A 14,190-nucleotide genomic window follows, 5' to 3' on the forward strand; every position below is an offset into this window, starting at 1 on the left:
TGAAACCAAAACAATCTGGATTGTATTGGGCTGCCTCATCTCTGAATGTGAAATCTCCTGCTTACTGACTGACAACTTGTGACTCATAAATTATTATCCAGTGAGCACAGGGATGATTCTCGTTTTTCCCTTGAACTCCAATCAATAGTAATCAGTAATCAATTTGGGCTCATGTTTTATTCAGCATTACCTGAAACTAGTGACTAAGCCCATAAAGTCATCAGTAAACTGTTTACTGACATCACAGATGGTTATTTTCCCATAGACTTCTATAGAACTAAAAGTCTTACTGCAACCAAAGGAGTTGCCCCCTACTTACCATGAAAGAGAATGCAGCTTTAATCTTTTATACTGTTTATGTCAGGTAACTGTAACTACTAAAATCCATGAGTTTGGTGTTGGTCATTTATGAGCTAATAAATCAATTTACAGATACTAATACTAATATACAAATTTACCAGCAAGCATAGCCCTCCGAGTTTGGTTGAAATACAATTACGGTAACCAAACTAAATAATATTTTATGAAGTTAGTTATTTTATGAAGTCTGGGCAATAGTTCTCTTGAATTGTGTATACTAATGAGAATTAACACATAATACCTGGTAAGTCTCATGATTTTGCTATTTTCCACGTGGATGTGCACAGTTTCAGACAGCTTTAGGGTAGAACAAGATCCATTTTCTTTACTTTCTCACATTACAACCGATTGCCGATTTTCGCTTTTATTTTCAAGACGCAACTATAGTACTTCCGAGATTAAGTGCAGTGAGCTTGCCGCGGCTGTTGTGGTCCAATCTAGACCGTCCAATTCATCCCAGCCAGCTTCCTGATGATACCCCGCACAGATGCTCTTCTTTTGGACTTGCGGCACCTAGCGGCAGACGTAGCAACTTACAGTAAAGCGCAGCATCCTCAGCTGTCACTTTTATCACATGAAAACGCCTGGACCTGTTTGTCAGTGCAGATGAGGAGTTAGATGTCGTCATTTGTTCATAAACAAAGCAGGTATACACGCTTTAATAAATTGCTAAAGAGCAATGAGTCGTTGCTTGCGGGTATTTTTACACTCATATTCAGCTGTGTTTGCTATCTTGAACACACCCCGCTGAGTACCCCGATATTGTTCAAGGGGAATAATGGCTGCACAGGAGCCGTCTCCACCATCTTCCCTGGAAGGTAACAAACCGGGCTTCCCAAAGAAAATTTTGGCTAACAACCTGGAGGATAAGCATTTGTGCAACTCGTGTCAGAAAATTCTGAGAAGGCCCCTGCAAGCCCAATGCGGTCACCGCTTTTGTTCGTTCTGTTTCAACAAAATTGTGAGGTGAGTAGTCCTGGATGCTAGTGAGCTAGCTAGATATATGTAGCCCAAAATAAGCATTCAGATCCCGTCACCAGCCTTCGTTCAAATATCTCTCCATGTAACATTTATTGACACGTGTAACGCTGTATGCCTGTATAAAGAGAGTTGAATTACAAACAAAATACAGCTAAACTGAACCTACAGGTGATAAATGAATAGCGTCCTTATCTAAATAATATCTCAACTTGTCTATGTGCGATAGACTGGCTAGGTGTCCTCGTAGTCTCGTCCTGCTAACCTCTGCTGGGGTCGGCAGGACACAGGAGCCAGCCAGGGGTGTGCATTTCGAGAAGCTGAACCTGACAGCGCTTTAAGTACTGTCAGGTCGGTGTTGTGCCGAATTCACTAGAAGGTCTGGCACCTCTCAGTGTCTTTAAAATGTATTATCTCCCTGCGTCTGTTGTCTAGCTAGTGTGCCAAAATAAAGTTGCCAGTTTTTTCAATGTAAAATTCGGGCGACCTAACGACTGAGGCTTTAAGAAGGACCAGCTGTTCATAGATTTATATATGTTTAATATTTCTTACTAGTTTTTTTTATATGTTTTATATATTCAAATGCAGTAATAAGAAGGAGTGCATTTTTAAATGTATATATTTCTGTATTTATAGTGGTACAGAAACGAAAACACAGGGTTAAAGCACCGTGAGTGGACCTTTGTAGTGACTCACCTGTTTTCTTCTCTCACACTGCGCAGGTGTGTGATGACACGAGAGCAATTTCAGTTTCACTTATGTTTTAGATGACTTGTTTCTCAAGAATGAATCAGTTATTTAACTTCACAGATCCTAAGGTGTTAGACATCCATCTGTGCCCTACACTCACTTCTGACTTTTACTAATTACTGTGTGTAATCTAATCTAAGATATAATGATTGTGCTCATTTTATTTACCTAGAGGGGGAGGTGGGACAATACCCCCCTCCCCAACACACACACACACACACCCCCTAACTTTTTCACAAATGTTTGTCTTTCTTTGCATTTGTAGGTGTAAAAAAACAAAAACAAAACTGGATTAATATACCTATGAAAGAAATTCAACACAAATCATGTTTGTGTGAGTGATTAAAGAGAAAATAGTCTTCTGAAAGTAAGAAGGCATCTATTCTGCTTATTTTCGAGCTCAATATTTTACTAATGTAGCTTTGCGGTATTTTAAATGGATCCTTATTTATGTTACTCCTGGGCCTTAATCCAGCCCCTCAATTCATCTGTAAAGCAATGTGTTGCATCTCCTCTCCATTTAAAACCACCTTTCTTCCTATTGACTGCCCCTTCCAAACACAGAGTGGTTGTTTCCAATGCTGTGTACCTCACCACACCTCACTTCCTGACATTATACAGAGCCAACAAAAAAAGTGTAACACAGGTGCTTTTCTTTTCTATTTACACATATTCTTATGGTACTATTTGATCATTTGACCATGTTTAACATGGGCATTCACCATTGTAAGAGTAAAATATACAATGTGCAGTACTAGACTGACTTGAAATAAACTGTCTGTGTAATAAATGCATGTCTGGATAGAAAAACACAATGGAAGACTATCATTGACTAGCCTCCCCAAAGCTTGGAACTCAGCATTATAGAAACACTCATCTTGACAGGCAGCAAAACGAATGGCAGCCAACATCCAAAGAAGAGCTTTAGAAAGCCCTTAAAGAAGCCTGGAGAACTAGTCCTGAAGGCTAGTTTTAAAAAACTACAAGAAAGCTTCCCTAAGAGAGTTTAGGCTGTTTTTAATAAAAGTTTACAATTGGGTTTGACCAAATATTAGAGAATTCAGAATAGGTGCCTTTTAAAATATCACATTTCTGTATTTTTCCTTTATAAATGACCTTGAAAATTTCAATTATTTGTTATTTTCAGATAAATATAGTGCTCTAATCTGAAAAATGTAGGCCTTATTGGATTTTCACCCTCTTCCAGCTCTTAGTTGTTTTTCAACCTATAGTTGTTGTATTGTGCCATCATACTTGAAGACCATGACATGTATTTTGAGTGTTCAGACAAAGTTGAGTTAAGGTCATATGTTATACTTACTGAGGCCAGAGTATCTGCTGTGCATTGTATGCCAAATGTTCAATGGTAGTTTGACATTGCTACAGTGTTTATTATTTATGTGTTTTTTTCTCTTTGGAAGTTGTGGACCACAGAAATGCAGTGCATGCATCAAAGAAGACCTGTTTGAGGAACCTACCTCGATCCTTAAGCAAGATGGTGTAAGTACATTTTCTTACAGTTCCACTTTATTAGCATTTTTAGCAGTTTTCTTAATAGAGTTTGGCCTGGTTTGGAATTTTTATAAAGCACTGTAATGTCATAGTCATTGTTTCTGTTCAAATCTAATGGCCTGCAGTTTAGATCCAACACAACAGAAACTTTATGACTGCTCTATAGGTCTTAGCAGTAACAACAATAGATGGAACAGCTATAGCCATTTTATCCTCCAACCATATGTCCTGAATCTCCCTGAAAAATGAAATTGGTGCATCCTGGCTTAATCTGAGCTGAAGATGCAAACCAAACAACACTGACAACAACCTTTTTTTCCCACCCAGGCTTTCCCTGACAATGCAGCCCGCAGAGAAGTGGAGGCCTTGGCAGCTGTCTGTCCCAATGAAGGATGCACATGGACTGGAACTGTCAAAGCATTTGAGGTGATTTGCTCTTTATATTGGTCAATAAGAGGACAACAGTTCAGTATGTCAACCCCCTGCCCTCAGAGGAAATTTGGGAAGCGACAACATTGAACTAGTGTCCTTTGTTACTGTGGAATAACCAGTTTTGCGGTTATTTGATGGGCTCATCCAGGATCTCTCCCCTACACAAACAAGAGAGAAGCAGATCCAGTGATAATAGAACCACGAGGCCAAAGTGACAACATGCAGCTACAGCCAAGGGTGGCTTAGTTAGTGGATGTGGAAGAAGGGAGCTCAAGTGTGAAAATAAACTCTGCTGCAACAGGGACCCATACTGCTGAACAGGGAGAGATAGTTGATGTTGAATGATGTGACATGTGATGATATTAAGACCCGTCCCTCGGTTGGCTTACCAATAGTGCATCAGATGATGTTATTTCTCAAGTCATTCATACCCAGTACCAGCCAATCAACTGTGATTCCAGAACACACACCGCATTCATACCCTCATTTAATCAGCACAGCTATGCATCCACATGCCCACTCCAATACACATGCTCATACAACCCAACAGTCAGTAGAAGACTTGAGAAGATTATATGAAGAGCTGGGTGAGAGGCTCAGATGATGTGAGGCAGCCTCCAACCCACTGATCACTACCTTAAGCCAACAAAGTTGGTCGTTGCCATGTGCAACACCACAGATGGCAGCACCTTTGAAATTGGGGATCAAAGCTCTGACACAAGTTATAGCAGCATCAGTAAACAAATTGATGAGGGGGTTAAGAAGGCTTTGCTGGGTCAGAAATAGTCATATTAAATATGGCACCTTAGACTATTATTAGTTTTTCTCCACACTATCTGCCAGGGCCTGGGGATTAAGCATGCTGATCTGTAACAGAGATTAAGACCCCTCCTCTCAAATAGCCACATCACTGATGAAGAAATACTAAGTCAAGTAATGAATATAATAAGTGATGAGAACGAGCACCAGCGTAGACTAGGACAACTCCCCTGCCAAAAGATGACAACTCTACAAAACATGAGGTTGGCAGGGTGATAGCAAAACAAGAGACACAACATACGAAAGAGACCTGCAGGCCATTTGACAGCTGGCAGAGCAGGGGAAGACGGAAAACAGCCCATTGTCTGAAACCTGCAGGAATGAAACCATTGTTTTGTGTGTGTAGATCATGGACACCAAGCAGTGGGATGCTTAAAGCATACCAAGTTTCAGGGAAACAAGACAGTCTTTTTTGAGCGAAAGCCAGAAGCCTGTCAGCAGGCCCTTCCAGTAAGCATTGAACCCAAGCAGCTAAAATCATATCAGCCGACATCCACATTCTCAATTATACAGTAAGACCACGTCAGGAACTTCTTGATGAAGACCTTGATCTTTATGCAGTTAATGTCCAAAACATCTCCTATGATTGTTGGGTAGCGCTCACCGTCAACTTGGCAGGGAATAACAATCCCAATCTCACCATTCAAGCCAAGAACAGGAACTTTCAGGTGATGCCATTGCCACAGTTGTCAACCTCTTATGCAATGCCTTTGTGATGGGGGGAAGAACAGGTGATGGCCATTGTTTGTTTCACCCAGTTTGGGCAAGTAAATATTGTGACCCAGGTACAGTAAGAGTAGGACAAACAATATTCTCATTCCAACTGGAAGAGTGGTACAGGTGTTGTGCAGAGTACCCCCAAACTTTGACATCTCCGATCCCCTTGTTTTGTAATAACCTACAGAGGAGGACAGTGTCCTAGCACAGCTGAGTTCAGGGAATGGCCTTCTGGAGGTCCAGAACTCCAGTCACCCTTGTATCAAGGTCCCGATCTCTAACCACTCCAAACGTGAGATCACACTACCAAGGAGAACACTTCTCGGTACAATTCAGCATGTTACCAACCTTATTAAGATGGGCCCACCAGAGACACAAAAGACTGTTTCCACACAAACCAAAACAACCACAGCTCAAAGGCTTGAGGTAAAAGAAGATTTTCAAGAACTCTTGGTAAAAAGATGGATTTTTAAGTCTGATTCACCCTATTCTGCCCCATTCTTATGTGTGAGGAACAACCATAGCTCCCTACACCTCTGTTGATTATTGGCTTTTGAATAACAAAACATTGAGCGACTGACACCCCCTCCCTCAGACTCCACTGACTCATGGTCATACAGTTGGTTTTTGATATTGGATCAGACCTACCACTAAGGTTTCATGGTAGAACGATTAAGGTGCTTGACAGCTTTCATAACTCCTTGGGTGGACTGTATAAGTGCCTAGGCCGACCCAACCAAAAACAAAGCTGGCAAGGCAGCCGCTGTTGTGTTTTTTTTTTCTCTCTCAATGATTACATCCCCAAGTTCAAATATCCCACCAAACATCACCCTCAGGCAGTTATCTGGTATTGGTCACTCGAGAGCCCCAGGGGAAACCTGGCAGAGAGACTAAATTGCACACTGTGTTGCAAATGCTATGGACTCTGGGAGAAAAAGAAAAGGAGAACTGGAAAGACCACCTACCACATATCATTAATGTGTACAACTGTACAAAGCATGAGGCTACAGGGCTCTTCCCCTACTACTTGTTTTATGGCCGTCATCTATGTCGCCCCGTTGACCTCCTTTTTGGACTCTAAAGATCAGGAGGCTGAAACACCAAGTGGTTATGCCAAGAAGTGGACAGGAATGATTCAGCCATACTGAATAGCAAATGCAAACGGGCAACGAGCTCTTATTGTAAAGGATTTTATGACAAGAGCGCCCTCCATTGTGGGGATATAGTCCTTGTACACAACCTCATTGAAAGAGGAGGTCCTGTGCAACTTAGACCCCTGTTGGTAACAGGACATCTACACTGCGAAAGAGCAGATAGGGGACAACCCTGTCTATAGATTATGCCCAGAGAGAGAAGGTGTAGCGGGAGGTACCGCAACCTCCTGCTACAGGTGAATGACCTGCCAATTGAGCCCACACAGTCCTGCTGCAAATAGATTAAAGCCACAGAAGAAAATAAGGAAGTCATCAGATCCCTCAAAATCAGCAGAATGGGCACGGAGTTGGGATTCAAGTTACTCTGAAGGAGGGGAAGATGTGTCATTACTGGCTGTGAATACCTGTAGAGACCTGTGTGTTCACATACCCACCCATTCCTTGGTCAACACGTATATCAGGCTCACCCCGCTGTGGGTTCTGCTGAAATCCACCCATGGTACTGTACTGACCTGTGTTGCTCTCACCCACACTCTCACCATTTCGGGCCCCCGTCAACACTCACCAGTCACATATCCAATCCTGAACTACTGAGACAGACCTAAGCATATATACACACTCTATCAGCATTTCAAACTGCCCCTACTTTATAGTGTTGTTTTTATAATAATAATAATAATAATAATAATAATAATAATAATAATAATAATAATAATAATGGATTGGATTTATATAGCGCTTTTCAAGGCACCCAAAGCGCTTTACAGTGCCACTATTCATTCACTCTCGCATTCACACACTGGTGGAAGCAAGCTACGGTTGTAGCCACAGCTGCCCTGGGGCAGACTGACAGAAGCGAGGCTGCCATATCGCGCCATCGGCCCCTCTGGCCAAATAATATCTGTTGGGTAATATACACTGTTTATTCTGACATGGTTCATACAAAATTTTAATTGTTGGTGGTTTGGATCCTTATGGTCAATTGTCAGGAGCCACTTTATGATGTTGGGGAGTATCTGGCACACACTTTTGTGTGCCAGATACTGACTGACTTTTGTGTTCATATAGTCATTTTAAGTTGTGTTAATTTTACTTGTGTAAGCCATGACAAACAAAATATTTTTGTATTGAAGGAAATTAAGTAATTAATTATACCTGTGGCGACAACAGATGGTTATTTTTTTTTTTAAATCAATGATGTAAACGGAGATTGGAACCAGCCGAGCAGAACCAATGCATTCTGAAATGATGACATCGAACCAGTATCATTTGTTAATTTGGAATAACTCTTACACTTATATTTTTTTCATCATTACCCATATGAACTTTTGCACTTTTTGGATGGATGCATTTTATGTGACTGGAATGGGTTCTATGTGGCAACAAGAGAGATTTTCCCAGGGGACAGTAAGGCAGATCTTGGATCTTGATTGCTTTTCCACTGTAGTGTGACTACTCATTAAGGCTGTTCTGGTCGACTGAACTATTGCCTAGTGTTGAACTTGGCTCAGTCATGCAGCTTCTAACTGAAACATTAGAGTATGTTCTTCTAAAATGGTTTTAACGACTTTTTGTACATGTTTTATTTTATTTTATTACCTGGTCAGTATTCTCACCTCAAAAGGGTTTACCTCATGTGAGATACAACATAATACTATATCTGCTCATTGTAACGTCATCAAGTTAACCGTACAAACAATTTTATCATACAGTAATTGGACAATATGTAAAGTTGTTTTGGTCACCTACAGGCCAGCCACGAGGGCAACTGTGACTTCATGATCATCCTCTGTCCTTCCTGTAAAGAGCTCATGAGAGCCAATGAACAGGAACGCCACAATGAGAGAGAGTGTCCGGAGAGAACGCTCAACTGCAAATACTGCAAAGAACCCTTCCTGTTAAAGAATATCAAGGTCAGGCTTCTCTCTGTTAATGCATCATAAAAAGAGCTATTGCATTCTGAAACATTAACATGATGCTAATTTAGTCGACGTTTATGTTATGATTCAGTATATGTGATTAAATGCATATGATAAAATATTCTAATCTCAAGGTTTGCTTATTACATTTTCCATGGTATTCAGCCTTATCTTATGGCCATCTTGTCTCAGCACTTAGTCATCAGTGAAGTATAAGATATGTAGAAGTATATGGCAAGTGTGTCCAATATTTCATGGGAAATGATCTGAGCCTGGTTCTGCCGGATGTTTCTTCCTATTAAAAGGGAGTTTTTCCTTCTCACTATCACCAAAGTCCTTGCTCATAGGGGGTCATATGACTGTTGGGTTTTTCTCAGTATGTATTATTGTAGGGTCTACCTTACAATATAAAGCACCTTGAGGCGACTGATGTTGTGATTTGGTGCTGTATAAATAAAACTGAATTGAATTGAAATGCTGACTCATTGTCACCACATACCCGTAAACCAGGGGTGGGCAATTCCAGGCCCTGAGGGCCGGTGTCCTGCAGGTTTTAGATCTCACCTTGGGTCATCACACCTGAATCACATGATTAGTTCGTTACCAGGCCTCTGGAGAACTGCAGGAGCTAATTTAGCCATTTAAATCAGCTGTGCTGGTTCAAGGACACATCTAAAACCTGCAGGGACACTGGCCCTCGAGGCCTGGAGTTGCCCACCCTTGCCGTAAACACTTGTTTTTGTGCCATTACAATTGGATTTAAATTTACCCTTCTCAGACATATTCCAGCACACAGATATGATACAAATATAGTTTGTGAACTTTTAGTGAAATAAAAGGAAAGCAAAGATATATTTACCTTTAAAGCTATTCATAAATGACCATTGAGTAAATTCAGTAACCACTGAATGAGCTTTCATCCGTATTGTGGTATTTCAGTGATAGTCATCTGTACACCTACAAACAGGACTAACAACAATAACATCTAATTTGGCTACTTTATGTAATTTTCTTATATCAGTATGAACTACCTCTGCATGCCTTAAGGCATCTATATAGTTAAACTGATGTTAAGTTAAATAGTTAAGGCAAGGAGCTGGACGAGAAGAGTTTTCTTTTATTCTGATCTACTTATTTTTTTAGGCTCATGATGAGATCTGTCCAAAGTATCCAATGATTTGTGAAGGTTGTGCGAAGAAAAAGATCCCCAGAGAAAAGGTACTGCAGAGATTTAATAGTTTTTTTCATAATTCTGTTAGATTAATTTCATTTGCCATTTAGCTAGGGATCAAATTCTACACCGTATTCTACAGATCATTAGCTTCTTTCATATTTTTTGTTTTGCAGTATGTGGACCATATTAAGTTCTGCAGTAAATTTAAAGCTCCATGCAGATTTCATGTTGTTGGCTGCGATACGTCTGTAAGTAGACATTTTTGTCAGAATTTGCTGTATGTGTATCACCTGTTAATATCATAACTATTGAATCATTTAATACCTTGGCAAAATTCAACTAAATCTTCCATGTAGCAGACTAAATTATAAAACATTTTTCCAACAGTTTTAACTAAAACAACAAAATGTAAGTACCTTATATTTACTAAAATAACCTTAATTTGACAAAAGTTGGGCAGTGTAAAATCTCTATTAAAAAGTGTATGAATATTCCGCAGTGGTTTGCATATAATGTAAAGCCAAGGTATTATAGTATTCAGCAGTTGCAGCGTTGGTTGCTACCCGCCTGTATGCAAATACTGTGGTGTTGAGTAGGAAGCCTGTTTGTATATTAGCACAGTGCCTATACGAAGTATTCAGCTATTGGGTTTTTAAGACTTTCTCTAAAGGACAGTTGGTTTATACACGATAAAATTTTGATTGCAGCATTCATCCTTTCACATCAGTAGAGACAGGGCTCATTTCCACAACAAAAACTATGCTGAAAAGTGTGTTGATAACCTTCTTTGTGACAGGCTCTGATAGAAATGTATTGAATTATTATAAATACTGAGTGAAAATATAAATGATGAATGAAGAAAGTTGTTGGACTGCTGTTAACGACTGGTATTATTATTACTAGTTGTTAATAATGTCCATGTCACAATTGGTGTTTTATGGCAGGCTTAAATAGTAAGAAAAAAGTGTGTAAAATTACAAGTTCTGGTAGCTCATTGCCCAGATTGTCCATTTTGTTGTTGTTGTTTGTCTGTAGTCATAAAAATCAGAGATTTTAATAGTAGAAAGTGAAAAACATAAACTTTTGTGTTTTTCACAAAGTTATAGAGGTTTTATTAGACACATAGCTAAGCGTTTTGCTGTTTGGCATAAATTGTGACCGTTGAAATTTATTTGGCACTGAGTAGCAGAAATGAGACTTTCTTGTCAGGTGTTATTTTTTTTGGAAAACAAAAACAGTTGCTGACAACACTGTACACAACGGTAGACAGGTGCATAATAAGCAAGCAAGTAAGGCAGAAAATAGAGAGTTGTGATGGGAAACTAGTCTCGAAGCACACTGAGAGATGGTGGTGAGGGAAAGAAAGAAAGTGAGAATTCATTACAATGTTTTTCAAACGTGATCGTGATCTTGTCTTCTTGCTGGTTGAGTGAGTTTTGGTTGGAGAGTGAAGAAATCTGGAGTTTCGCAATCTGTGAAATGTCAGCTTTTTGCACCCAAAGGGCATGTCCTGTACGTGGGATCCACACTTTGTGTTTACATCTTTTTGCGGAATCTGTTTACCTGCTCTTTAATCTTGTGCTGTTTTGGCTTTTTGGTGATCGTTGAAATGGATTTATGAGTTTTTAGCAGAGTTTCTGTGGATACCACATGTATATTTAAATAACAGATCTGGCAGTACATCACTCTTGCCCCCAGTACCGGGGGCATTGTGGGAGATGTAGTTTATGGTCAATGTGTGCTTTTAAGCAGCATATAGTAAACTTATTTTAAGACAATCATGCACAAGCTCCTGTGGGCCACATAAATGATTTGGCGGGCCACATTTGGGCTGCAGGCCTTGAGTTTGATGTGTTATATGGCATTCTAGCCACTGCTTCCAAACTGGATTCTATCTGAACCACCAGCTGTGGAATCTGCCAACAAAACATTGGCAGTAGATGATTTTGTTGCAGCTTGCAGCCTGTTCCTAACTGGTTGCTGATCTAGTGCATCTTAAATCAAGTTTCTCACAGACCCAGTGATCTGCCGTTAAGAATCTGAAGCAAAGTCTCAGATCTTAAGTCTAACCATTTGAACAAGCCAATTAAAAACAATAAAGAAAAAATGATTCAACATGATTTCAGTACTAGTTTTAAATTAAGCCTAATTTGGGAATGTGGTACATGTTCCACAATTGTGTTGTATATGTACAATGAAAATAAAGGATTATTCTAGTCTATTAATAAAATTTATTTTTTTAGACTCAATACGAACACTGTTATTGTTCTGTTCTAAAGTTGGGAGCTGTTACTGAGTCTAAGTTCTAGTCCCGGTTTCCAAGAGCTAGCCCAATTAGTCAGTTGTTATACTGAACAGGTAGCCAATGTGGACGTGCCAGGATGGGTAAGATATTCTCACATTTACTGCTACAACAACAGATATCGGCTTGTCACTAGGGAAACAACAAACAGGAAGGGCAAGGGATGGATGGTTAGCAGCGATTGAACTTTAAAAATAAGATTAAGATACAGGATTGTTAACTAGTAAATGAACTATAGTTATCCAGGCATTGACATGCTGAGTTGCGAAACATACTGGATTTTTGGTTCATCTGTGAGTAATTCTTTCACTCACTATTGTCCATATTTATCAAAAGATAAAGATCTGAACACTTGTGTGTTCAAGACCACTTAGGATGCCTTTATACTCAATTTTTAACATTATTAGCAAAGCACACAAATAAAATGAAGCCAAACAAAAATAAAGGAAATGATCAAAAATCTATTCCACGTCATCCAAAAAAAGTCTTTTTCAGGAAAAAAAAGGACTTAGTTTACATGTTAGAGTTGTATTTAACCTGATTAAATGCACATTTTATTAGATGTAGCTAATCTATTTAATGTAATATGCAAATGTTTTTCTGTGCAATCTCTTAAATCTGAACAGTTACAGCTGTGAATACTTTGTATAGTGTATATATCCATTAATTTCTCCATTATTTGCTTTGTGCTCGTATTATTTTCTTCTGTGGTGGCAGTGTTTCACATCATCATAAAACACAATAAAGGATTTTGTTTAGTTTCCTAATGTGTTTCTGCTTTTATCTTCCATTCATTTCAAGGTGGAGAAAGAGAAGATCCATGACCATGAGCGCCAGTGTTCGTATGAACACCTTAACCTGCTTCTGCATTTCATCATGGGCATCAAGGTGAGCCTGGAGAGCCTGCAACCCCAAAGCCTGGAGGTGGCCAGCCAGAAGCTGCAGGAGCTCCACCAGTCCCTCAGGGATCTGGAACTCAAGATGAGCCAGCTGGGTGGGTGTGTTGCAGCTCCTGTGCAGGGAGCATGTGCCCCGACCCTAACCACATCCTTCACCCCGCTGCCCAGTGCCATGGGTGCCGCTTTGGAACTGCAGCTACAGAGTGAAAAAACCAAAGTGGCTGAGCTAAGCCGGCGCTGCCAGGAGCTGGAGCTCAAAGTGAGCACTTTCGAAAACATTGTCTGCGTCCTCAACCGCGAGATGGAGCGCTCCTGCACTACCATGGAGGCCTACAACCGCCAACACAGACTGGATCAGGACAAGATTGAAATCCTCAATAACAAGGTGCTAAAATGACACATGACCTGTGAGCATCCTCAATGCATCCCTTGACTTTACCACAGAGTAAACATTATCTTTTGTAAAGATTTTCACTGTGGCCTATTTCCTGCCCTTTGCAGTCCACAGTACAAGTCATTAGGATGCCTCAGTGGCTAAACACATTGAGCCGCTATATATATATATATATATATATATATATATATATATATATATATATATATATATATATATATATATTAGGGGTGCAACGATACACAAAATTCACGGTTCGGTTCGATACTTTGGTGTCACGGTTCGATATTTTTTCGATACAAAAAAATGTTCATGCCTTTTTATTAACTTGTCATTTATTAAATTTTCACGGCACATTCTGCACCACCTCTCTGTGCGTTCATCATTTGTTTGAAGCCAGCTCACCTCCTGCAACCACTTTTCCGAGAATACGCGCTTCTTTTGTGGTTCAGACTCCTGACATTTCTTTGGAGGTGGAGGAACACCAAAGTAATTGCTTAAAGGAGCTTCTTCGACATCTTTATGAGTTCTAAACAAATGTCTGTCCTCCTCCTGAAAATCTTATGTATGCAAACACGCGTTGCAACTTCTTATCTTGTGCGCGTTTTTTATTTTGACAGCGAATACGCACCTGTGGACCACTTATGTGTAGACCTGGTTATTTAGCTCGTCATATTGCAGCCACAGAAATTCTTTTGTCCATGAAACCATAAAGCTGCACTTTCTTTTTGCCTTATAGTCTGATTTGTCATAACTTTTCCGTTTTGTGGTAAGCTTTTC

General features: G+C 39.9%; 1 protein-coding gene across 4 annotated transcripts in view; it reads left to right on the plus strand.

Moving 5' to 3' along the window:
- Positions 1 to 596: 596 nt before the first annotated feature.
- Positions 597 to 14,190, plus strand: part of traf2a (Tnf receptor-associated factor 2a) — a 26,057-nt gene continuing 12,463 nt past the window's right edge. The window contains exons 1-7 of one of the 4 annotated variants that reach the window (XM_085179253.1): positions 607 to 1,326; positions 3,510 to 3,588; positions 3,928 to 4,026; positions 8,474 to 8,635; positions 9,785 to 9,859; positions 9,989 to 10,063; positions 12,919 to 13,401. In XM_085179253.1, coding sequence (XP_085035379.1) covers positions 1,139 to 1,326; positions 3,510 to 3,588; positions 3,928 to 4,026; positions 8,474 to 8,635; positions 9,785 to 9,859; positions 9,989 to 10,063; positions 12,919 to 13,401 — 1,161 coding nt within the window. In that variant the 5' untranslated portion in view covers positions 607 to 1,138. Of the gene's footprint in view, positions 1,327 to 3,509; positions 3,589 to 3,927; positions 4,027 to 8,473; positions 8,636 to 9,784; positions 9,860 to 9,988; positions 10,064 to 12,918; positions 13,402 to 14,190 lie in introns of all 4 variants that reach the window. The other 3 variants (XM_085179251.1, XM_085179254.1, XM_085179255.1) reach the window with 3 other exon arrangements.

Source organism: Neolamprologus multifasciatus, chromosome 12, assembly GCF_963576455.1.
Source record: "Neolamprologus multifasciatus chromosome 12, fNeoMul1.2, whole genome shotgun sequence".
In the NCBI taxonomy this organism is placed as follows: Eukaryota; Metazoa; Chordata; class Actinopteri; order Cichliformes; family Cichlidae; genus Neolamprologus; species Neolamprologus multifasciatus.